This window comes from Delphinus delphis, chromosome 18, assembly GCF_949987515.2.
Source record: "Delphinus delphis chromosome 18, mDelDel1.2, whole genome shotgun sequence".
Taxonomy (NCBI): Eukaryota; Metazoa; Chordata; class Mammalia; order Artiodactyla; family Delphinidae; genus Delphinus; species Delphinus delphis.
The window spans coordinates 32393553-32421378 of NC_082700.1; the positions used below are offsets into that span (position 1 = coordinate 32393553).

Below are 27826 nucleotides of genomic sequence, written 5' to 3' on the forward strand. Positions count from 1 at the left end.
AAATATTCCCCAAAGATAATGAGTACTGGTAATGATAGTTACTGGTAACAAAAACTGCTACTGGTAGTCTTCTAAAAGGCTACACATAAAATGGGTATGAGTATAAACACAAACAGATGTATATTACGTGCATACCAAACTACATTTTAGGGTTTTTTTTTCTTTTTAACCAAATTAGCTTTTACCATATATAGTATTTTATATTTTACTTGTTTCACAAAGCAATAAACCCTTAATATTTTTCTATATTCATATTTATGGATTGACCACATTCTTTTTAACAGCTTCATAGTATATCTCCTAGGTACCGTAATTCAACAATATCATAATTTAACTATTTTCCTTATTGGTGAGTATTTAAGTTGTTTCTAAACTTTTGCTATCAAAAATGTCATTACAGTGAACATCCTTATACATATATTTTTTCCTATGTGTATAAGCTTTTTTGTGTCTGCTTTTAACTGTGCCTAAGTGATAATCTCATTCCCTTATATGAAAAAAAGAAGTATGGTCAATTTATCACTATTAGCACAGTTCTTCTACTACCTGGATAAAACAGATTTTTTAAAATTTATTTTGGTAGCTTATAAATATTAAACTAAAATTAACTCTGATTTTACTGATATGTAACTGAGGCCAGGAGAACTAACCTTTCTAAGGCCATACAACTACCTAGTGGTAGATTCAAGACTAGAATCCAGCTTGATTCTAGGCCATTCTCACTGTACCATACTCCACTTCCTGGAAGAGGACATCCAGGGCAAAGAGCCCTGTCAGAGCAGTGATAACAACTGGACCTGTAATGGTTGTCAGTATGGAGCTCCCCAAGGATGCCTTTGCCACTATAAAGACAATCTTAAGTTTCACTCACTCACTCACTTACTCACTCAGAAGGCACTGAGGCTATCCACAGAAGAACTGGGAAAGTAAAACAGTCCCTGTCCTTAAAGAATTTTAGTTAAAGTTGGAGCAATAAGATGGGTAGAGATAAAATTATAGAATAATACAATCACTTACATAAAGTGGAAAGTTTTAGAGAAGTCAGCATCATTTGATACATAACCAATCAAAAGCCCAGAAAAAGAGTTTATTGAAAAATTAGTAAAATTTTGAATGACTAAAAGAAATGAGGCCAATCAAGAAAAAGATGCATGGAGGTTCAGAGAAGCAAAAAGAATAACCTATGGCCAGATTGATCAGGGAAATCTTCATGGAGCAAGGGGTACCAGATGTGGGCCTTAAAAGATGAATAGACAGGACTAGAATGCATTCATTTTCTCTCACCCCCATAAATAGTCGCTTTCTATATATAAATATATGAATTTGTATATACACACAATATAGTAAAATATAGTCCTGAATAAGTTTTCTATAGAATGTAGAAGGAAAGTTGAGTAAGAAACAAATCCAAAGGGCAAGAGCTTCGGTTGTTTCCAGTCTTATTCCACTTAAGGCAGCTGCAGAACAGGAGGGTTTAATTTAAGAATTATCATCATACATGAACTCCTCGTGAATCTCTGAGACAAAAGAGAAACCAATCCTTACAGGGAAGCAGAACTAAAGCAATGGACACCATGATTTGTATGCAATGGGATTTTTGATAGTTTATTTATTTAAATATATTTATTTATTAATGCAGAGTTGACTCAAAAACTAATTAGTTTCAACCAAACTTTTCTGTGTGTTAGAAATAAAGGGGCTATAGACCTTTTCACCTCTTTTAAGAGAGGAAAAGCCTCTAAAAATAACTTGCCGTTAGCATCAATCTTTCTAGGCTCGTAGCAGGCCACTTCCTAGCTTTGTAACACCACCACCATCCAACCTGGCCAGCAATGCCATCATCATCACCATCTACCTTCCTATGCCTAAGTTAGCAGGCATTTCAATAGTGTGTCAGTTCTTCCTCTGCCCCCACCATTCCTTCTGCAGGAACAGCGTTTTCCTTCCTCCCTGCTTTCAAAAATCATAGTCATCCTTCAGAACAACTCAGATTTTCCAAACAGTCCAGGCTTCAGACTTCATCTCCTGCCATTTTCCACTTCACATAATGTGCCCAAGCCATACTGAACTTGACGGATCCTGGGTTACAGATTCTTTCCAACCTGAGGAACTTTGAACGTGCTATTTCCTGCATCTGGAGATCTTGTCCCTTGATCCCTTGCCTGGCAAATTCCTACTTCTTTTTGAGTCTCCATTTAAATGTCATGACCTCAGAGGCTTTCCATGACCATCCTCTCCAATCCAGCACATATCACAACTTGCTCATTACTTTCAGAGTACATTCAAAAACTATGGTTATTTTTCTTTATCTACCTATTCATTTTCTATCTTCTCCATTTGAAAATACACTACACGAAGGCAGGATCTGTATCTGTCTTGCTCAGCACTGCATCTCCGGAGATAGCACAGTACCTTTTATAAGGGAGACATCCAATATTATTTGTTGTTTGGCTGACTGGTTGTTTGGTCAGCTGGCTGGTCGACTGAGCTGCATGATTTGCCATGATTTATTCAATAACCAAAACCAGAGCCATTGCTTGCTGATGGCAGATAACTGCAATCCTAGTCATGGAATTAAGAAGTAGCTAGCCCTGAGGGAGTATGATTTGTATATCCAATTTCACTCACTGACAGAAAAAAAGCCACAGGAGCACGAAAACTTAAGCACTTAATACAATAAGGATTACAGAGCTCTGAGGAGAAATAGTCCTTAAGCACAAAGCTGCTGGGCTAGAGATAAGAAGGCCCCTCTTCTGCAGAGGAGTATCGATCCGCAGAATAGATGTGGGAACAAGTGCCAAGAGGTACGGGTGGGTATTCCTGTCCTGTTTCTTTCAGAACTCAGGGTGTGTGCATGAGTATTTTCTATAATAATCATGAATTAATTTTTATTTAAACCTATAAATTAAATTTTTAAAAGCAAGCTTTACACATTAAAAATATGCTTATATAAAAAAATTAAGAATAACCTTCTGGGTTATTATTAGAATCTCTTACATTAAGTAGGCAATGAATTATAGGGAATATAAAAAAGAAAAAAAATATTTCTCAATGATCAACAAATAACCCAAATGTATCCAATGACGGTTCTATTGGCAAAGGCTTTAAGTCTACTATGTTTAGGCATCAAATTTTTCACCTATTAAATGATAAAATGATCACTATAGATCCTATTAACTTTACCAATTAATGTTTATTTAACAAACATTCCTACTTTTTCTGTTACAAGATGCAAAGCACTATGATCGTTATGGGTGGCCCTTTTGGCTAAAAAGGTTAAAAACAAATATCTGTATAACGTTTTACACTTTACAAAGCATAGTTTCCAGTTGGAACATCAAGTTCTAGTTTATCAGTAATGAAGAAAATGATGAGGAAACAAAAGCCCTATCAACACTACTTCATATTGTTCCTTATACTGTCATTTCTTTACAAAAAAAAAAGTACAGTTCTTGTTCAATATATAGCATATGAAATGCAATGTTCGCAAAGATCAACCCGAAAGATTCCAAAAGAATATATACACAGCTAATTTTAATTATTACACAAATAACAAAATACAGGCAAACAGACACAAAGGAAAGGACATGTTGCTGATGAATATTGGCCCAGGCTTATCAACATGAACAGCTACTGGATACAATAATTTGATCATACTTAAATTTGCAGTTATTAGTCTAAAAAAACATAAGTACATAATAGACATGTTGAAAAATTTGTTAAACGACACCACCGCCAGGCACATCTTTAAAATAATGTGTAATATAAAATGAGAGAATGTGAAAATCTAGTACAATAGAAAAAAATGGAAATTATAAAATAAAACTGATGGCTGAAGTGTGGTGCTGCACTGGGGGTCAACAACACTGTGTCTATTGTTCAGCTGAAACACACAATCTGCCTTTATATACCACTATAATGTTCAATCAAAAACTGTCAATCAGCACCATTTGTTTGTAATCCCTCATCAGAACCCATTGCCTCAGTCTGAACATTCACAGGAAAGAATGCAGAGAGCATATCTGCAACCACTTAACCTTCATCAACCAACATTCATGCACACTCATTAACATTTTTTTCATACCACTTTCAAGCATGACACAGCTCATACCAGAATAATAATTCGCTGATAATTGTTCAAGACAACAGCTGGACAGGCAGAGTGCAGAGGTGAACACTCTCATAGATTATGGGGTACAGTAATGCATTACAATTAGTATAAAAACTCATATGCTCATGTTCAATAGTTTTCAAAAACAGTTAAGAAAATGTCATTAGCAAAAACAGTGATTCTAACTTTAACTCTGCATGGCCCACTGTCTGGTTCTTTTAACACTTTACTGTTTTGAAATAAACCAGTGGCAGCCATCGACCCCAGTTACTGCACCATTGCATTAACAGAAGCAATAATTTTGATGCAGTACCATCTGACATAATCTAAACCTATGATCTAAGTTAAAGACTATCAAGAGGGAAGGGAGAGTTTCACATCTTTCTAATAACATTGTTTTGTAATAAATCTCATAAGATTATTCTTTATTAAAAAAAGTGGGACTAAATACTATGCTTTAAAAATGTGAATTCAGGGCTTCCCTGGTGGCACAGTGGTTGAGAGTCCGCCTGCCGATGCAGGGGACACGGGTTCGTGACCCAGTCCGGGAAGATCCCACATGCCGCGGAGCGGCTGGGCCCGTGAGCCATGGCCACTGAGCCTGCGCGTCCGGAGCCTGTGCTCCGCAACAGCAGAGGCCACAGCAATGAGAGGCCCGCGTACGGCAAAAAAAAAAGTGAATTCAGAGAAATTAATACCACTGAAGAAACCTGGAATGATATCAATAAAAAAGAAATCCTAGATATAGAAGGGAACTTAGAGAATATCCAGTCCAATGTCCCATTAATAGAAGCTTCAACAGCTACTCTACTTCTTTGCCATGATGCAATACAAATAAAATGAAATTAATATAATGATAAATTAGTTGCCATTTATGAAGTAATGTGAATCAGGTATCATGCTAGGTATTCAATAGACATAGTCTCTTAATAATACTTTAAGAAGCTATTAACCTTCTTTTTCAAATGAGAAAATTGAAGTTAATCTGAAAAAGAGTGAAAATGTATCCAAAGTCAAAGAAAACCCAAACAAACAGAAAAAAAAAAACACAGAGATAGGATTCCAATCAGGCAGTCTGATTCAAAAACTGAAGGTTTTCACTGTTAATTTCTGCATTAGAATCTTGTTTCTATTTCCATTATTTCATTTTAACATTCTGGCTGCACGATTGTTAGAATTAGACCTATCTCTGCAAGGTTTTTATAGTAAGTCCCCTACGAGCTCCGTTCTGAGAGCTCATTCATAAGTCCAATTTGTTCGTAAGTCCAACAAAGCTGGCCTAGGTACCCAACTAACACAATTGGCTACACAGTACTGTACTGTAATAGGTTTATAATACTTTTCACACAAATAATATATAAAAAACAAACACAAAAAATGAAACATTTTTAATCTTACAGTACCTTGAAAAGTACAGTAGTACAGTACAACAGCTGGCATACAGGAGCTGGCATTGAGCGAACAGGCAAGAAGAGTTACTGACTGGAGGAGGGAGAGGAGGTGGGAGATGGTAGAGCTGAAGGATCATCAGCAATAGGAGATGGAGGGCAAGCTGCAATTTCACTCACGCCTGACATTGATGGCACAGGTTCTGGTTCCTTGCTGGAACAAGATGCACGTTCACATCTTTGAAAGTTCACAACGTTAAGGTTTGTATGTAGGGGACTTAACTGCATTCCAAGACACAGCACTTAATGTTCCACAGTTTTCTACTCTTCTCATGTCCAAGAAACCTGCTCTTAGCATTCATAAAATCTCTAACCCTGTAATTCTACCTAGTTTCCCTCTGACACTCCACCAGCCTTTATTTCTTTCACCACCCACCTTAGATTTCCAGATCAAACTTCTTAAGGTAGCTCCTACTATGTCTTTTCCGTCTTGCTTATTTGACATTTAACCACAAATGTCTGGGAGGTGGATCACCAAACCTAAGTAAATACAATGTCTGTTTCTGCAGTCCTATTTCCAATTAGTGATCCTTGTTGAAGGAAATCACATAACCTACATTGGGATCCACTATGCTTTAATAATATTCAATATGATCTAAAATAAGACCTCAGTAACATAACCCAGGGATCAGCAAACTATAGGCCCATGGGCTAAGGCCCATCTGCCACTTGTTTTGTAAACAAATTATTAACTGGAACACAGCCATGACCAATAGTTAAAATAGAGTCTGTGGCTACTTCTGTACTACAACAGCACAGGGGCATAAGTATGACAGAAGCTATAAGCCCACAAAGACTAAAATAGTTACTATTTTGCCTTTTATAGAAAAGCTTTGCCACCCTATGCTGGAGATCCATAACAGCATCTCAAGTCAACTGGATAAAAACCCTTTTGTCTTCAGCCTAGAATCTATAGACACCAGCCTAATTCATGCTATAAACCTAAATTACCCCGTGGTTCTACAATTCTTTCCAAAGTCCATCAGCTAATGATTATCTAAACTTGGTTGATTATACATCCACAAATCTCTCTCCTATGTATGCATTCCCATGGAAGTATCCTAGATTCAGGACTTCATCACCAATCCCCTGGTAATTAAATTAGTCTCTTAACTGATATTCCAGCCCCTGGACTTTCTACTATGTCACAGAGCAACTCGATACTGAATTTTCATGCCAAAGCATAGATTATATCATGTTATACATTTATTCAAAACAGTCCAACCTTTGTGATAGAATTTAATATATTTAATATTTTAAATTATTAACTTAATATATATAAATGAGTGACATGAACCTCTTTCCAGGTTCATCTTCCAGGTTCATCATTGCCCCATCCATCTCCCCATCCCCACAGAGACTGAAGTACACTCCATCAGTACTCTTAACTTCCAAGCCTACATATTTGCCAAACGTGCCCAGCAAACACGTTCACAGTTTCAGCTCCCTCTCCTTGTGTGTTCATTCACTCATCCATCCGACTGGCTTATAAAGCACACTTAACATCAGACACTGGCCTGAGTAAAGGGAATGCAGTAGGGAGAAGACATGTATCTGCGCATGGAAAGATTACAATCTAATAGGAAAAGAAACATTAAATAAACAAACAGATATGAATTTTACTTGAATCACAAACCAGTGTAATGAATGAAAAACAAAGGGCAATGTGGGACTGAATTACAAAGGGATCTACCCTAATCTGGGAAGTTAGAGAAGGCATGTCTCTAAGAAAATGACACATAAGTCAAGAAATGAATTATGTATGGGGTCAGCAAGGTGAAGCTACCTCCTTCATAAGGTCTTTTCTAATTACCCCAGTATAAATCAACAGATTTTTAAATATGTCTAATAGTTGTGATATAATGACTTGATGTAATATGGTTAGTCAAGATATGATAAAAGCTACTTAGCATAGAAAGTATGTATGAAAGTAACAAAAAATTATACTGCATATACAAATGTTGAAAGGATAAAAGGAAATACAGTCAAATCCTATAATTAATTCAAGTAAGGTAGTAGAGTTTAGGGTAGTATTTTTTCTTTCAGCCACTTCTAAATTTTCTCTAACATAATAGTTTTATAGCAGTTTAAATAGTTAAGTGAATTATCTTTACATAATTTTAATAAAAACATAAGTAATATTTTGTTGCTTGATTACTAACACACATATAATACTTTATAGTTATAATACAGAATAACCCATAAAACATTTATCTTTCATGTAAAATTGCAAGCTTCCCAGTTATAATATCTTTGAATCCTATACCACATTTCACTCAATAAATTTGTTATATTTAAATATTATTTGTATCCAAAAAAAAAAAGAAAAAGAAATATTAGCAAGGATGTGGAGAAACTGGAACCCCTGTATGTTGCTGGTGGGAATATAAAGTAATTCAGCTGCTTTGGAAAACAGCTGGCAGTTCCTCAAAAAACTAAACATAGAATTACCATAGGATACAGCAATTCCACTCAAAAAAATCAACCCAAAAGGGTTGAAATCAGGTACTCAAACAAATACACGTACAAAAATGTTCAGAGCAGCACTATTCACAATAGCCAAAAGGAGGAAACAGCACAAATCCATCAAAGAAAGAATGGATAAACAAATCATGGTATAATACATACAAGGGAATATTATGCAGCCATTAAAAGGAACGGAGTAGTGATATATGTTACAATGTGGACGATTCTCAAAACTGATAGCTGAAAGAAGCCAGATACAAAAGGTCACGTATGGCATGATCCCATCTAAATCAAACACCCAGCTTAGATCAATTCAGAGACAGAAAACAGACTGGTGGTTGCCAGGGCTGGAGGGAAGAGACAATGGGGAGAAACTGGTTAATGGTACAGGGTTTTACTTTGGACTGATGCAAATCATCTGTAACTAGATAGAGGAGGTGGTGGCACATGTGCTAAATGCCACTGAATTGTATACTTTGGTTAATTTTATGTGATGTGAATTGCACCACAATTAACGACAACTATAAAAAAATCAATACTCAACAAAGGAGCAATTTTAAGGAAAAAAAAAAACTATGAACAATAAAATGTGTTACAATCTGTTTGCTAACAGTTATTCCTGGGGTTTGTAGACATCAAATCAAGGTCCATCCAACGATAACAGAATTTACCTAAACTTTTTCCTCCTTCTTATACAGATTCTTGCTGCTAAAACAGGAGAAAAAGGTGAAGCATTTTAGCATCTAGATTCTGAACTTACCCCACTCTCAACCACCTTCATTATTCTCTGAATTTTTTACCTAATTTAGCCCGTTATTCACTTAGAGCTAAAGTCATCAGTGGTAGAGTTAATTGGAATCTAGATCATTTAAATAATTCTACTCTCCTTCCAAAATTCCTATTTGCTTAAAATGAAAAAAGACAGTTTGCTTGAGGAGGTTGAAATTATTATATTTCTGCTTTAAAGGAATAAAAAACCATTAATTTCAGCCAACATTAATTTGGTGCCCACTAGGTGCCAGGCAGTTCCCTAGGTACTTAGGACGAAACAAAGATCCTTCTCCTAAAGGAGTTTAAATTCCAATTGGTGCGGAGAGAGAAAAAGACAAATGCATATCTACTAAATAAGTAATAAACAATATGTTAGAAGGTGATAAATGGTATTTTAAAAAAAGAAAAACAAGGTAGGGAGAGTTGGGTTGGAGAGGTTGCGGGCGAACACAGGCAGTGTGGCAGTACTAAACTGGGGCTAAGTACAGGAGCCTCACTGAGAAGGTGACATTTAAATCAAGACTTGGAGGTGGTAAGGGGCTGACTAGAGCAGACACCTGGAATAACAGTGTTCCAGGCAGGAAAGAGCCCAAGGCAGGAGTCTACCTGGTATGTCTGAGGTGAATCACAGAGGCTCTCCAGTGTGACTGCAGTGAAAGAACTGAGACGAAGGTTGTAGCAGAGGAAGTGAGAAAGCAGAGGAGCAGGAGTGAGAGTGGTTTCCAAAGCTTCAGCCCTCTCCCAGCAGAAAGGGCTGGCCCACGTAACAGCAGACGGGACGGCTGCACAGAGGTGGAGGCCAGGCAGGCTCTCCAGTGCTAACCTGGTGAAGGACACATCGGCAGCAAGGCAGCAGAGGGTCCCATGGGGAATTTTCCTAGGAGATAAAGAATGGGTAGGGACTGCAAAGAGAGGCAATGCAATGCATGGCCAAATTTAATGGAAAAAGTAGACCAAATTTACCGGAGAATGGTGTGTAGAATAGAAAAATAGCAAGAAGTATACAGCTAAAAATACAATTTGGTCCTGAATGCAGAAGGCTACAAATGCCAGACAGGGAAGGCCTTTTTTCTTTTAATCCCTTAGAATGAATGCACATGTGGGAGACCTGTAGGGATGATAAATCTGAAGACAGTTTATATTACTGTCTTAAAAACAGAAAGACTATGAGAAAACAATACAAAAAAAAAGATTTGAAGAAAGTACATAATGAGTGAAATGGCTATCATGGCTTCTAAAGTTTAAAGGACCAAAACAGAAGATACGTCATTATGCTGCACTGTTAGTCACGGTAGCTGGTCTCAAGGTCATTTCCACACCGATGCATATCGACTTCCACCCAGGCTCCCCTCAACATGCTCCCACGCCTTTCCCTCCCTCCTTTTCTCTAGTGTCCCAACAGGAGACAGAGGAACGAACATGAGGCATGAAGTTAAGAAGTAAACCCTTGACTTTCAACTGCTTTCTAATGATGCGACCTTGAGGATTAGATTTTTAACTTCTCCAGGCAACAGCTTCTCACACTAACCCTTATAATGTGAAGACCGGGCCCAGTTAGGAGCTGAGCAAGCACCCACTTCTCCTTTACTTTGTAAGTCAGTTCCTTTCTCTCATTCTTGTTTGCTTCCACCAGCTGTTCTGGCCTTCTTATAACTCTAGAATAATCAAGAATAATGCGAAATTTTGAATTTACTGAGATTGTAGGTTATGCTTATTCATCAAGAACACACTGAAGAAAATGGCTCTTTTGACAAAGCACACCTCAGAGATACAAAAGTGGGCATGGGACCATCATGTCAGTTTCATTCTCTGCACTCAACAATCCTGCTGAGGAAAAATGATAGCTAAAAAAGAAAAAACCAGTAATCCACTGATTAGTCATTTTTGGATTGCCTAGTCTACAGAACAGTATTCTTTCAGATATATACATATATGTGTATATATACATATATGTATGTATACACACATATAGAGTAAATTCTATTACAAAAGTACAGTTACCACACTGAAGTTGATACAAACTGCTGTTTTCCTTGCTATTGGTATTAAAAGCAGATAAATCTGCTTAAGTCTAATGGAAATACAAATGACTGGTCAATTTTAAAAACTCATATTCACTTTTACAGATAGATAAGATTTTAAATGAAGTTAAATAAAACTTGGGAAAATTAAAAAATATTATTCAGAAAAAGGATAATTTTTAAACAAAAACTTAAAAGCTCTAAAAACTAATGTCCATCATTTAAAAACAAACACAATTATCCCACTGGCTATTTCAACGCTTCTGGGTTGAATCTTACACTAACGGGACCAAGAACGCCAAACTATCCCATTGTGACCTGTGAAACCCTCAAAAATAATTGGTTCTCTAATTGAAAAAGAAAAGAAGATTAAAGAAGGGAGAAGAGCCCTGCTTCAGGAGGAAAAAGTCTCAGACAATACGATGACAGAAGAGTAGACTGGCAAGTAACTGAGCCAACACTTAAATTAAAATAAATTGCTTACTTTGTGTGAAATGTGGTTGTATTAGATCTTTTGATAAATGTGATATCCCTCAGTGGTGAAATTTTTCCAATTAAAATAAACTTTTTATATATTGTATTTAAATTATCCAGTGAAATATGCAATTATAATAACATTTCCCAGCCTGTAATGAAACTGTATGTTCATATTAGGTCTGAGTAATATTCGGACTAGGAAAAGGTCCCTCTTCCAGAAGTCCCTATTATATAAATATTATATAAATATTGTATAAATATTTATAAATATATAAATATTACATAAATATAATAAATATGATTCAGATAAAAATATGTTGTGAAACATCGTAAAACAAGAGTAACAATCTGTATTTTAAAATATAATTAAACTTTAAGGTGAGGGAATTAAGTTTTTCAACAAGGCAATATAGAAACAGTCATCTCCCACAAGTTTATAATGTATAAAATATAACACATTTCTTTTTCTAAATTAGAACCAGTCTTTCTTTCTTCCTTACATAGTAACAAGTGAAAGTCAAGAACCAATTTGTTTTTAAATACCAGTGGTTCTTTACCTTAGCTTTTTGAAGGGTATTTCTGGCTTGGAAAAAAAAAAAATTAAGTAAAAACATATATACAGAATTTACTAACATCTTAGAAAAAATGAAATTAATAGTATACATTACAAACTGGAAAATATACAGTAGGCTGTGATACCTTTTCACATTAATTTAATATAGTATATTTAAATAAAGAAGAGGAAAAATCATTCCTGGCACTTAGACATATGAGGATTTTTCCTAAAACTCCGGAAAGGCACTTGGCTGTGGTAACAAAAACATATGTTGGTGTGATTAGTAAAGATCCAAAGCTCAATAAACATTTAGTGAACAGAACAAATGATTTAAACAGTTAAGCCAAAATGCCCCAGGACCCAAAAATGACATTCCTATAAAGGGAATGCAGGGCTAAAGGAGACTGGCATAATTTTAATGAGCGGAATCAACAGGGCCAAGTACCTTGTGAAATGCTGCAATTTTATGGCATCCAGTTATCCCAAACCCCGTCCTCTGTCAGAAGTGTCCACGTCCTAATCCTTGGAGTCTGTGAATATCTTACCTTACATGGAAAAGGGAACTTTGCCAGTGTGGTTAAGGTTAAAGACCCTGAGATTAGGAGAGTCTCCTGGACGATCCAGATGGGCCCAATTTAATCACATGAGTCTTTAAAGAACCTCTCCTGACATAGGTCAGAATCTGAGAAGCATGTACTCAAGGAAATCAGGTGCGGAAGACTCAGCTCACTGCTGCTGGTTTTGAAGAATCTAGAAGGAGGCCACAGACTGAGGAATGTGGGCAGCCTCTGGAAGCTGGAAAAGGCAAGGGACAGATTCTCCTGAGAGCCTCCAGAACATAGCCCTTGATTTTAACCCAGTGAGACTAACCTACAGAACTGTAAGATGGTAAATTTGCATTATTTAAGCTGCTAAATTTGGAGTAATTTGTTATAGCAGCAATAAAAAACTAAGACAAAGCCCCACCTGTGAGCATAATAATTCTTCCCACCTTTGCCAGCTAAACTATGCTGAAACTGGAGGGAAAGAGAGGAAAACGGGTGAGAAGCCAATTGAGAGTCCTGACATCACTGGGATACTGAACTTACTAACTCTGGGACTACCAACCACCAGACTTCCCTTTTAAATCACTTTTAACTGGGTACTGTCTCCCGCAGGCAAACTTTCTCACAGAGTCACCAGAAAAGATTGATTTACATACACTAATGCAGCATGTAAGTTTCTAAGTTCATCATCCAATCTTAGATTTGGGGGCTGTGAGTCATTCTGAGATAAACACTTTTCACTTCAAGAGTTTTGCCTCCCCTATCTATTACTAGACAGGCTGTCAGAGAAGAAGAAATACCAACACCCATTTTCAATTAAGTTCCAGACATCTGTTCATGTATTTCCTTAATTTGTCACCAGTTCAGGAAACAAGAGTTAGGCTAAACCATATGTATAAAATACAATTGTATACAGTTGACCTAAATAATTTCTTTAGCTTACATCACAGAGCTGGAGGAGTAACCTATTCTTGAGAAATTATCACTCCTGTGAACATCATGCTAACACTCTATGAAACGAAGAAAATGAACAGTTATCATCCTTTCTGCAAACCCTGGGGGGAATTTAGGCCATCAGCTCTACTTGGTACTCTTATTTGCCTATCAACTAAAGGTTCCCTACGCCTTAATGCACCCCAGTTCCACAATGACATTAAGCCGTCCGTACCATCCTCATTAGGTTGAAACTGTAAATAAGTGTCAAAAATAATGAATTATTGGGCTTCCCTGGTGGCACAGTTGTTGAGAGTCCGCCTGCCGATGCAGGGGACGCGGGTTTGTGCCCCGGTCCGGGAAGATACCACATGCCGTGGAGCGGCTGGGCCCGTGAGCCATGGCCGCTGAGCCTGCGAGTCCGGAGCCTGTGCTCTGCAACGGGAGAGGCCACAACAGTGAGAGGCCCACGTACCGCAAAAAAAAAAAAAAAAAAAAAAAAAAAAGGAATTATTGACACGATCCAGTAAGGTTTTATAAAGAACTGAATGAGCTTTCCAAGATCACTCTCGAATCATCAGCTCAATGCTCTAAAACAGAATCACACCAAGAAAAACAAAGTTAAATTTTTCAATTTTTAAAGTTCATGAAATTACACACCAGCTCCATTAATGGGCACCAGCTCCATTAACGACATAAACTGAAAGAAAGAAAAAACATCACAGAAAAACTTTTAAAAAAAGAGGGAAATAAAATCCCAAACAGGTCTTTACATTTATTCCTGATTCAACAGATCCTTCTCTACAGAAACTTAATAAAGCATTTGACAGTTAAGATGTACACAAAAATGCAAGAAACAAGAGGTATAGACCAGTATTCTAAAAGTCTTCCTAAGTGGCTATTAACATAGGTCCATTAACAGAGCAGTTTCATGGTTTAGAAAGCTTCATTTGGAAATAAGGCCAGGGACTTCCCTGGTGGCACAGTGGTTAAGAATCCACCTGCCAGTGAAGGGGACAAGGGTTTGAGGCCTGGTCCGGGAAGATCCCACATGCCACGGAGCAACTAAACCTGTGCGCCACAACTACTGAGCCTGCACTCTAGAGCCTGCGAGCCACAACTGCTGCTACAATGAACTGGGCATTGCAAAATATGTTTTAAAATATTCATCATATAATCCTCACAATAAACTTATGAGCTGGATCTTAACTCCCCCATTTTAGAGAGGAAAGACCTACAGCTGTAAGGGCTGGGGTCGCACACTTGTAGGTGGATTCCACAGTGCCTCACTTCTCCTGCAGACTCCACAGCGTGATGTTAGTATTTACAGTTCAAATACTTACAGAAGTAAAGAGAGGTACCAAATGATGAAAGATGGTCTTAATAAAAAACGGCAGGTTTTTAAAGCCTTTAATATAAATTGTGGGATGAGGATGAACTGCTGTGGGGCAGTGGTAAGGTGGCAGGAGATGAGAGGAAAATTATTTTAAATCAAAGAAGAGCACTTTAAATAAAACATAATAGGATTTCTTTTAATCAGAGAAGCAGCATGGCATAGCAGAAGGAGCAATGGCTTTACACTCATATCGGTATTCCATTCACAGTGGCGGCTCCTTTTAGCTGAACTTCACTTGAAGAGCACAACTTTTTCTTACTGATAAAATGTATACAACATTTGCCTGGGGCCCTTTGCAGAACTGTTTTGAGGAGCAAATAAAACAATATAAATGAAGTAAACATAACTGCTAAGAAGAAAGACACATTATTAATACTGTTGTTTTATTACTGTCTAATTAGGGAATAAGTTTTCTATTTTTTTTCCATTTTTGATATATGCTTTTATTAACAAATGCATTATGGCCTGTTAACATGGATTTAAAAAATGGATGGCCAGATGTTGGAACCACCATAAAAACTTATTCTAAGCTGGATAAAATATCTCATTACAAATAACACACTAGCCCTTTAAATTACAAAACAAACCCAAAAACCACATACCTGTGAATAGGCAGCAGTTGAGGCGAGGCCCCTGACCTCCACCTCACTCCCACCTCTACATGCTGCAGCAGGGTCCTTAACCTTTTTTGCCATGGAGCTCCATTGGCAATCAGAGAAATGGACCCCTTCTCAGAATAATTTTTAAATGTATAATTTAAATACATAAGATTTCAAAGGAAGCAAATTGTTCTCGAACGCAGTTATTAAAATGCACTGTTTATGGACTGGTAACAAACATGTATGGCAACCATGGAGATGGACTGCTCAGACCTCCCTTTAGGAAAGAACTTTCCACTCGGTTACAAAGGAACACACTTAGCTGACAGGCTCCAAGCCATGAGCACCCTCAGGACCCTCCTCAGTTTTGGAGCCCCAGCCAAGGACTGAGCACGGCAGAAGTAACCAGGCCTGGCCATCACGGCCCAACCTGGGACTCCTCTGACAGGCATTCTGGGCTCCAGCACTCCCTCCCAGCTGCGCTGGCTGAGAAGATTTCTCAGATTTGCATCACAGTCCCAGGTTCTTCCTGCCTAGTCCTGCTCTCAACTGCCTTTACCTTTCACATACATAACCCATCCCTTGCCCCTTAAAAAAACCCTCCTGCACTTCAACATCTCAGCATCTGCTTCCTGGAGGACCCAACAGACAAAATATGCTTCTTTATTAATGTCTTAAGTAACAAGGTCTAGCTGCAGGTCTAATAATTACTCTAATTTTGAAGTAGTGATGAGTTTCAATGATATTTCAATGTACCTGAAGCAATTCTCATGTGATATGAAAGTACGTATGAACCTTACAGGTAGAAACGACATAGGTACTGCTGTGTTTGTTGCCTATATTTATCATTGAAGGAAAAACTAAATTTCAGTTAGAGGTTAATGAAAGTGATGATGCTAAATTTTTTTTTCTTAGCCAAGTTCATAGGCCTCAAGTTAAGAACTCCTGGTGTAGTGTGTGTCTGACTTTGAAATATCCATTCTTTTAAGGCACAGACACCTACTCAGACAAGTCAGAGCTGTGATAAGCAAAGGTCTCTAAACTGGCATTCTCCTCAGATGCCATAACAGCCATGAAAGCTTGTGGTAAACACAGAACATGTTCAAGGTATCAGAGCATATGCCCAAATGACCTAACCTTGAGGGACCAAGAAAACAACAACAACACCCAGCTTACCTAAACACATGAATATATAATCACCTCCAAACCTAAGTTATGAAATTCAAAGTTATAAAATTACAATAAAGTTATTTCCACAGAAAGTTTTTTTTTCTGTTACAAAAGAATTTACTACACTGTTTATTTAATATCGAATTCCTATAGCATGGAATCCAGCAAGAAGCGCTTATCTCCTTATGACTCTCCTACCACGATCCCACTCCCTCCTTGTGCTCCAGGGATGGATCCAGGTACAGTGCTAACTCCATGTGATTCTCTCTCTTCCAAGCCTGGCAAGTGGTGTGTGTGGAGGAGGGCATGGGGGTCAGAGAGAGTAGAGAAGAGAGGAAGTGAATGGCCAGATTTACAAAATATTACTTTAAGATTAAAATAGCACATTCAGAAGGAGGAGCCTCATTTATATTTTCAGAAGAACAATGGTGTGCACTAACTATGAGTGGGAGTCCTGAGTGATAGAACATACTGCAGACAAGGCAGTCGAAAAATGCACTTTGAGCAATCAGAGGGCAACAAGAGATGCCAGGGTAAATGGGGAAGAAGACAGAAGAAGGAAATGCAGGAAATGGAAGAGAAATCCTAAGAGACAAAATCCTAAGCGATGACAATGGCATGTAATGACCTTACAATTTTGTTAAGGTTTGACAGCTACAGGCGCACCACTGAAAACTGCTACCAGAATTAAAATACCACGATGAGCTACTTGTAATACGGAAGGGAGACAGCATCCCCCAATCTACCACTAGTCAAGTGACACTAGTTGAATCCAGTGCCCTAATACCATTCTTTTCTCCAGTGGAAGAAGAAAAAAAGAGAATAGAAAAAAGGAAAGAAAAAAAGCCATGTTTATGGGCATACCCCCCGCCCAATACAATACATACAAGTCCAAGCCTCCTCCTTTTCTGTTTATAGCATCAGTACAATATATAAGAAACATGCCTATTTACAGGGACCTTTAAACCTTCTATCACACCATGCCAAAGATATGCTGGGTAACTAAGTGTGTAACTGAAGCATTTTGTGGACTTGAAAGTTGCCTGTGGCTCCAACCTAAATAACCCCTTTCTTTATGCTCTCTCTATAGGTTTTATTTCTCTAAAGCTTTCAGAATAAATTTCTGTTTCTTTTGCAACCCAACAGAGAATATAATTGGTAACAATGAGATACTCTCTAATGGTGAAACAAGCAAGACATTCCTGACCTATCTCATAATTTCCTTAAGTTCTTTCCAGATTCAGCCACAGACAAGAACCAAAATAAATCCCTAGAGAAATATTTAATTTGCCACTGACTTCCTCCCCAATCTTCCCAAACTAGTGTTTGTCAAATGTCTTTTCAGAAACCTTTAAGATGTTGAAGATATGTTACATTCATTTTGGCATCATCTCTATATTAACATGCTCTCAAGAACCATACTTCTGTTATAAATTATATTGTTCACCTTAATGTAGGCTTCTGAGGTAGTTCAGGATTTTTTATACACTTTGGTTCATACAGAGGAATAAATTGTGTTTCAGATACAAAGCAACAAACTGAACACAGCCAAGTCACATGGATACTCCATGGTTTATCACTTCCTACCCCAATACTTTGTCCACGGAACTATGATGTCAGAAATCGAAGCTTGATTTGTTTTTAAGTACATAATCCATTAACTGTTTCCATATGCCATAACTGTTCAGTTGAGAAATTATTTATAAACCAGTTTATTGGCCCTATCTGGCAAATATGATGCACCTGTTATAAAATTTGATTACTTCAGAAAGCTAACAATTGTGGAACCACATTTTCATAATAAATCAGTCTATGAGAATTAGACTATTCATATACTTTCAGAAAGCCCTTTAATCCCTATTAAGTTAACAGTTTGTGAATAATGAAAGTAATTAATATTAATTTTAGTCGCTAAATCCAACACCAATAACCCATTAGTATACGTTAATCCATTTTCCAACAGCCTGTAAAAATTAACCAACAGATGCTTCCACTCTGGTAAAAAATATGCAGGCCATTAGCATTATTTTGATGATACCAAATGTTCAATATAGTATATGAACATTGTGATTAAATTTCTGAGAGATATACAAACAATGTTCTTTTATAACCTTGTTAAGTCTTAACAGAAGCCAGAGACAGTAAAACATGGCAGTCTTTTCTACAATCAAGATCAGTACTGGTTGTCCCACTCCTTGTTCTTAGACTTCACCTGCGAACTTGACTGCGCTTCACCAAGGCCACAGAGTAACATGAGTACAGGGCCCCTCACCACAGTGTCCCCAGTGCTAAACACAAGGCCTCACATTCAATGTGTCCCTTGTAAATACTTGTCGACTTGAACAATGGTAGCCAAATAGGATAAAGAGAAAAAGCAGAAGAAATTAAAGAGGCAGATGAGAAAAATAAAAGAAAAAGATGATCAGGAAAAATGTCTACATGTTATTTTCAAAAGAATCTAAACTATGGAAAGCTAAGATGTATCTCAAAAGTTCAGGATGGAGAGAAGCAAGGAAAACAAAGTGAGATACTTAATAGGGAAATAAAGTATAAAAAAGAAAATGATACTACTGAATCAGAAAAAAAATGTTGATTTCATAGGAAATGGCTTAGAGGGGGGTTTCCGTACTCCTTAAGATATGACACAAGGGGGCTTCCCTGGTGGCGCAGTGGTTGTGAGTCCACCTGCCGATGCAGGGGACACGGGTTCGTGCCCCAGTCCGGGAAGATCCCACGTGCCACGGAGCTGCTAGGCCCGTGAGCCATGGCCGCTGAGCCTGCGCGTCCGGAGCCTATGCTCCGCAAAAAAAAAAAAAAAAAAAGATATGACATGAGGCACGCTTCATTGAAGCAATGCTATAAAAATCACAGGGAGGGGATTAGTTTAGAAAGCAAAGTAAGTAAAATCTAACTGGAAAAAAAGGAAGAAATATAATAAAGGGCAATATGAGTTAAGAGGGAACGTCCAACTCGCTTACCAATAACATCTTGCTCCATCTATGAGTCAGTGGGGCAGGGTGCTATTGTGGGGAGTTAGAACTGTTTTGCAATCGTAGACCAAGAGAAAAACCTCAGCAGAGATGTGGTAAAGTTTAAACAAAGTCACATGAAGAAGACCCAGCTCAGGGCTGGTATACCACAGGTACTCAATAGGGATTATTAGTTCCTCTTCCTCTTCCAACTCCCAGGTTATGAGACCTCTGAAACCCAACAATCTTAACCTAAACGTCTCATAAACCTAAAGCAGTGTAAAATAAATAGCCATACTTAGGACAAAAAATAAAGAACATGAGAGAAAATCCCAAGGTTCTTTTTAGATTATTGGATTCAGTTCCTTTCTTTCTTTTTCCTTTCTGCCAATTTTAAATGCTTAGGAAGCACAAAGATTGGCATCTACCATTTAAAATGCCTGGAATGGAACATTCAACTATGTCAGAGAAAGAGCCCTAGTTCTTAGTCCAAACAGGTACTTCAATTAAAAAAAAAGTAAAAAAAAATATTTTCTCTAAAAATCCACAAGTCTTCAGTAATCTGAATTCTTTGTCCTTCCCTGCCAAGTTGTGATGCAAGCCAATGATGACAATCAACTAGCAGCCTGTGCCTCTATCTCCCCCTGCCTGCTAGAGAGTGGAGAGCAACTATATTTCTACCTGGAACTCAACAATGAATAATAGGTTTAATTTTGAATTCTGCAGAAATGACAAAATTGATTCAAAGTAACCTTTGGTGTCACGTGAAACAGGCAAATATTCGCAGCCAGGCCACGAATAAAGAGACAAGGAGCAACCTATCCACCAGCCCTCTGTCTTGTCCAAGTTTTCTAAGCACCTTTCTCTTACCTTCCTTTCTGACCTTTCCTATAAAATATCTACTGAAATCCTGTCTTTCTGAAAGCAGCAATGAATAGCCTTTTCTAATGAAATACTAATAATGCCAAAAAGAAAACTTAAGGCTCCTCAAATAATGCTTTCTAGGAATTATTCTTTAAAATCCGAACCAAAAATAGTCACCTTCTCATCTCGCCACCTGTTGGCATTGTGAAATGTTGGCACTGCCCCGTGTTACAACCCTGGGCTTCCCTATCTTTCTGTTGATTATGGAAATATCATCTACTGGTCCCAGAAAAGAGGCAGCAGCATTTGAGCTGAGAGAAAAGAAGTCATAGCCTCTGCCAGCCTCTAAGTCAAACCAAGGAGAGATTCAGGGCAGTGTGGATGCATGCACCAATCCAGAGAGGCACTAATATATGGAATATTCAGAAAAGGATCATTATTTCCTCACCTTAACCTTTACAACTAGTATTAGATTGAGCAAATATGTTGATTTTTTTCAACCTTAAATCGTAAGACTAAAGTTAGATGACAAGAATTTTTTAAAGGTCCAATTATTTCATTTAGGGCTAACACTACAGCTAAATTAAAGACATGCTAACAAGTTTCCCTTTTGAGCCTCATTAATTAAGAAAGTAATCAGAGTAAAGAGGGAAAAAAAATAGAGAAGCTGGATCCCAGAATTACTTAAATAGCTTTTAGGTACCACCCTTTCTACCTACTAGAAAAGCAGAGGGAAAACTAATCAATTCCAGATTATGAAATCTGAAATTCTGAAGTGTTTTACATGTAAATACACATTTTAACTGCCATATATTTTCCCTGATTGCCTGAAGAGTGCACTAATCTTATTCAAAGAAAATTTTGATTCTCCATAATCAAAAGATAAAATTAAGATCTGCTTACTTCACAAGTTTTCCTATGGTAAGCTTGCTAAGAAAATGCCCCTGGTTTTCAAAGATCAAAATATATCATTTTTACTATTTTGGTCAAGACCAATGGTGTTCCAAAATATCTGATAAAGGCTTTGGATTTAACACAAATTCTAGAAATCTAATTTACAATTACCTTTTAGAGTTTCTAACTTACAATTTTTTTTTTAAGTTTTTAATTTATATTTTAGAAAGCATTTCAAAGGAAAGCAAATGATTTTTTTTGCTATCTGCCAACATCCCTTGGTTGCTTTGCTGTGATGATCAAGTTAAATCACATATATAAAGCATCTAGCATGGTGCCTAGTACACGGTGGGCACTTTAAGAAATCAATTCTTCTGTCTATACCAAGCCTTCCCATCTCCATCCAGATGGAGAAAAGCCCGCGCACAGCAAAGAAGACCCAACGCAGCCAAAAATTAAAAAACTAATAATTTTAAAAAATAATTAAAACAAACAAAAAAAGATAACGACTGACCTAAGTGCCTTGTACTACAAACCTAAAATGTGTTACTTAAAAATGAACTGAACAGTATATGTGCATATCAGTCCTGAAACATAAGTGGTAGGCCCATGACACTGGATGAGAAAAAAATCAAATTTCAGACAAGAGTAATTCCTAAATATAATTGTTAAAAAGAGAAAAATCACACTGCACAGGTAAAAGCTATCTGTGATGGCTTTTGAAAATGAATTCCATTGCATTTAATGAAAAGATGTTATAATCTACTCATAGACTCTATTTCAAACTAATTTTCAAGATGCTCTATAAATTTGATATTTCTATCCCATGTGAGTCATACTAATTAATTATGTGAGAGCCACTATAACATTAAAGAGTGGGAAAATTCTGACTAGAGGAAGAGTTACATTTTGTTTTCATTTTTCTATTTCTCATTGACTACAGGGAATTTTCACACCAAAATTTTCTCTGAAAATACCCTCCTTTACGAAAGTCTAATTTAGAATATCTTCAAAGAAGGTATTATAAAGAAATTTTTTTAAGTTTTGTATTAAATCATTTGTATTTTAAAAATTGTTCAGTTGATACTCTATATAAAAAATTAACTTCAGATTATTCATTGGATTATTCATTTATCCATTAGTAACATAAAAAAATACCATTTATATGACACAAATAATACTTTCTAAAGGTAAGCATATAAAAAGTTACAATATTAAAATACTAAGAGTAACAAATAACCAAGATATTAAACTTACCTTTTGGTTGGCAACAAAACATATTCTCAAGTTTACAAAGCAAATCCACATTTTCATACTTATTTTCATTTGCTTTTACCCAGAAACAGTCTTCAGTCATTTCCTGAGGTCTGATCTGCAGCCAGAGAGAAGACAGATCCACACACAGTTGAGTGTTTCATCTGTCCCCCACACCCAATCACCATGTATACACCCAGTGCCCCAGAGCTGCCAGTAGATGTTTATGAAGTAATCTCTGTAAGATTTTTTTCCCAAAGTATGTTCAATGAAATACAAGTTCTGCAGGAAGTTAATGTGTTATTAGGGAGAAAAAAAAAAAAAAAAAAAGGTTCCGCTCTCAAATAGTTGGGAATTTGAAGTTGAATGAAATGAAGTTTGTTTCTTCTCAATTATACTTCTCCTAGTCTTTAGCAATGCTCAATTTATGTGACCATGGAACCATCATTCTGCAGGATTCAGAATTCCTATGTCTCGACTAACTATCCACTTCTGACAAGTAGTAATACTTTTCCCAATAGCTATCAATATAAAAAAGTTCCTAAGAATACTATTTTTTTTTGTACTTTTGAAAAACACTTCAAAATACAGAGTATAACCACAATAATGTTGAATTGGCAATTTAATTACAATCAAATCCCATTGTAACAACTAACATCAATTCCTACCCAATTTATAAACCAGAGAGCTTTAGTCAATAGCAAAGGGCTTTGACTCAACATTTTTATTTAAAATAATGCCTGTTTATTTAATGTCATTTTGAATAGGGATCCCATTGGAAACTAAATACAATTATATTTAAGTTTTAATCTAGGTAACAGTATTATTTCTCTATTTATTTCTGTTTTACCTTTAACCAATTCAATCTTCTCATGCTGTTCTCCGGTTTAAATTCTTTCTTTGGTTTTAACCCAAAAGGCAGGGTTGGTGGTGGGGGAGAGGTTCGTCCACAGAGAAATCCCAGGGGAGGTGGTGGAGGCACAGGACCACCACCAAATGGCATGGGCATTCCTGGAAGGGGAGGGGGTGCAGGTGGGGGGGGAGGGGGTGCAGGTGGGGGGGGAGGGGGCAAGCCTCCACAAGAGGGCAGTGGCTGCGGTGGAGGAAGTGCTGCGTGGTCAGTTCCATTTTCTTTTGAAGAAGGCAAATAGGTACCCGGTGGCAAGGCACCAAACTATAGGGGAAAGAAAAAGAAGAAATATGACAAAGAACTCTCTATAAAACATGTTAAAGTACACTTTTCTCAAAAATAAGGTATTATTTTAAACCAAAAACAACTGAATTTCAGTAACGTCATGTGGTTTAACCTAAAAACAAAATTTCAAAGATTTTTTTACCAATTTAAGAATATTATAGCTTTTGTTTTCATAAAAATGTAATTGTCAGAAATATTACTCCCCGTTTTGAGGTAGTTATGGCCAACCAGGTGGAGATGTCCAGGAGGCAAATGGCAACATGGGCCTAAAAGATCTGAAAGTCAGCAGTCTCTACAGGACAGCTGAAGAAGCCATGGGTGTAGATATGTTCACCCAGAGTATGCAGCATGAGGAAAAGTTTGTATACAGAATTCTACAGGACACCAGCATTTAAGTGGTAAGTAAAAAAAAAATAAGATCCAGAAAAAGAGAGGTAAATAATATTGCCACATCGTGCCTTTGCCCTTGAGAAAAAAAATCTAAGATTCTTAGGAGGACCTTCAGAGCATGTCACGATCTGGTCCCTGTGACCACTAGGCACTTCTGTCCTTATGTTTCCATGGCATAATAACAATAGATGCATTTTTACTATCATAAAGGTGATCTGAGTTGATAAATAATTTTTTGTGATATGGTTATTTCCTGAAATTACTAACTTCAACTCTGAGCCATACAGCTATAGGAGTATTAATAAATCATTTAAAAGTTTTATGGCACAATTATGGAAAATAGATCATGTATAAAGGCTTGAAATCGATATCCAAGGTCAGCACAAAGAAAAAGTATTTAAGAGAAGTTGAAACCACAGTCAAAAAACATGCCTTATCAAAAACATTAAGTATAAAGAAGAATCACTTTAGTGTTATGCTGGGTTGCTGTGATCATGAATAGCACAGCCCTCTCAATGTTAAGGATGTATGTACATTATACTCACACTCAGTATACATTTATGGTTAACAATTAATGTCTTAAAACAAAGGTATGGTTGAATTTCTGCTCTAGATTTTGATGGGTGTGACAGACTTATCACTGATGGGGCCAGACACTGTGACCACCTTGCCCCCCATTCTATCCCCAGCACCTAACAGTACTTGGCTGTTAAGTGACTGAAGGAATGAAGTCACAGATAATAAAACATATTTTATTCATAACCTTTATAATCAGCATAGCTTTGATCAAAGAGAAGTATATTAAGACAAATGCATAGATTTCATGAGAAATACAAACTTATCCAAAGGAAGTATTTGTCAGTTGTTATTCAAAAATGAATATTGTGGCCAGTGTCAAGTCTCTAATTACAGGCTTTCCTCTAATAGACATAAACAAAGGTCATCACTGTACACAATTTAAAACAACACAGGAGATTCCTTGATTTAATCTGCTTCAAAATGTAAATATATTCCCATTTTACATAAAAGCACATGCAGCAATAACATATCCAAAGATGGTGAATATGTTTTCTATAAATTGAAATTTTCTAGAGTAGATTTACGAGTAATGCTTCAACTGGGAAAAATTAAAAAGAAAGGAAAGTCTAAATTTATACTAGCCCAGACCAGGAAAAACTTTTCATGAATATTTCAGCCATTGTCTATAACTCAATCTGAAATTAAAAAACACAAATGTTTTTTTAATATGAGAGACAAGGAGCCACATAAGAAAGATGAAAACTTTCAATAAATTGTGGTACCTTCTCTTGCAGCACTAAAGAAAGATGATCAGTGAGAATTTTCTTGTAGATAGATTCTATTTTTTTTTTTTCCAAAACTGAACACTAACATATAGCTCTTAGGGTATCTTCAGACAGACTCTGCAACAAAACTATGCACTAAAGTATAAAAGAAAACAAACTCTCAAAATAACATAAGAAATAGTATACCTAAGACTATTTCAACATAACCATAAATTAGGATGAAAGGAAAACAGCAAAACTATACTTATTGCTCATCATCTTATGTGTAAATCTACATGAAAAAATTTAGCTGTGAAAATTCTACTTCCTTACTTTCATCCATTTAAAACATGCAGATGATGTATTTCTTGCTACCTAAATGCTTTATGTGTAGAGAGCGTATGTGAGTGTATGTATTATCTGCTCCATAATCCAGATTTGCTCTTTTTTGTCATGTTTTAAATGTTTACTTTTGGAAATTGAAAAATTATCAGAAAATGTTCTCATTCAGCTAGAGGTTATCTTTCACTGCAAGGTACCCATAGGCTGAAGGTTTTCAAAAAATAAATAGCTTGAGCAATAATTTTCTGTAGTGGGATAAAGATCAGTGATGAATGACAAGTCTAAGAATAAAAGACTTTCTTACCCTTAACGCTTAATTACCTAGCAAACACGTGACATCAGGTACAAAACCCAAACAAAACATAAGGAAGTAGATTAGTAAAAGTTTAGACGTTCTTAAAAATGCAAGCAGAAAAAAAGGGGCAAAATCATTTTAAAAATAAACACAGCGGAATAGAAATACATATAAACAATAATATGAAAACATACAAGGGAAATTAAAGTTTCAACATTTTGATGCTATGAAGATATGATACGACCTTTGTTCCCCTGGTGAGCTTTCAATACCCAAATTCACTCCAGGTAGATGGTATTTTACCTGTGATTTAAAAGCTTGTAACTCTGCTTGAAGCTCGTTAATCTGTGCCTCTTTTTTCTGCAATTGAGCCTGAGTTTCTTGGTGGTCGGTAAACTCTTTTTCAAACTGAAAAGGAAAAAAGAAAAAGAAACAAAAACACACAAGAAAGAGAGTAAGATGAAAATACAAAGCACTATTCTTCATCTAGAAATTTGATTCTAATGATCTGTTGGTAGAACATAAACTTTTATGAAAGGAGTGGTAGATTTTTGCTAAGTCACCCACAGCTTTTCTCTAGGTCCCTCTAGGTCCCACCAAAATCATTCATTTGCAAAGGAGCAGACAAAGCCAGAAATGAAATCTGTGACCATCTCCTCTCAGCAGAACAAACTGGGCCCACAGTTATCCGGAACCCTGGCATTTTTCTTAAAAGTCCCTAAATATCATTGCAACTTTGTGTAAAATAATAGAGAGCTAGGCATTGTACTGAATTCCCTGCCCCTTACCTGCAAAAACTTATACTTGAAACTTGTCTGAAGTTTATCAACATGATTTAAAAGAATTCCACTTGAATATTTATTTATTAATAAATAACTCCACTTTGTAAATGCATCAATTACTTTCTTTTTTCTTACTACAACATCATGAGGTTTAAGGACCTGATGCAGGCTCTAACCTTCAACAACAGTTTAAGAGGATAAAGTCCATTTTATTTATCATTAATCTTTGGGAAATGAATGATAAATTAGTCTTTCAAAGTCCTTAGTGCAACACTTTGTGGGAGGAAGGCAAATAATAAAATTTGGTGAATTGAATGAGTTTTCTAATTGATACAGCCACTCATCACAAGTCACCATCCTGTATTCAAACACCTTCACCTCGCCATCATCATGACTAAAAACCTCTACTAGCAGAGGTGAATTCAAATAGAGTACTGCTCATAATCAAGAACAAGTATTTGACTGCCTTTTAAAGATAAAAAATAATAATAATCATTTAAGAAAATACAAATATTTCACAAATGTAGCCTTGAGAGAGTTAGGGTTGGGCTCAGGGTTAGGATTAGGGACTCCATACACTGATGGCTTCCAAGTCCCTACCACCAGCTCAGCTTCACATCTGCACTCCAAAATGTAAACCAGTCTATAAATATATTTCCAACTTAATGAACATTTTTCAAGACTAAGAAAGCATTCCAGTATTTTCAAAGCCAATATTATCATCTTCTCTACAAACTTCGATTTTTGAATACTGCTGTTCCATCTAAAATATAGCGCATATATCATGACTCCTTTGCTCTTAAACCTTTAGTGGCTTCATTATAAAAGCCACACTCATTAACCTAATATCTAAGTATCCCCTGATATCTGGTCCCATACCATCATTTTCCTTTATTCAATAAATATCTAATAGCATGACTATTATGTGTTTCTCAGAGTAGCAGGGACTAGGGGTACAGAGTTTAAGAGAGTATGATCACTGTGTTTAGTAAGCATAGTGTCTGGTGGCAAAGTTAAAGCAAACTAACCACCCAAAATCTATGAAAATTACCAGCAATAAAGAGA

General features: G+C 36.6%; 1 protein-coding gene across 4 annotated transcripts in view; it reads right to left on the reverse strand.

Moving 5' to 3' along the window:
• DIAPH3 (diaphanous related formin 3) overlaps positions 1 to 27826 on the reverse strand; it is a 546819-nt gene that overhangs the window by 320116 nt on the left and 198877 nt on the right. For all 4 annotated transcript variants that reach the window (XM_059996017.1, XM_059996016.1, XM_059996015.1 and 1 more), the window contains 3 exons: positions 26283 to 26387; positions 23325 to 23648; positions 22478 to 22592 (listed from right to left, as the gene is read on the reverse strand). In XM_059996017.1, coding sequence (XP_059852000.1) covers positions 22478 to 22592; positions 23325 to 23648; positions 26283 to 26387 — 544 coding nt within the window. The remainder of the gene's footprint in view (positions 1 to 22477; positions 22593 to 23324; positions 23649 to 26282; positions 26388 to 27826) is intronic.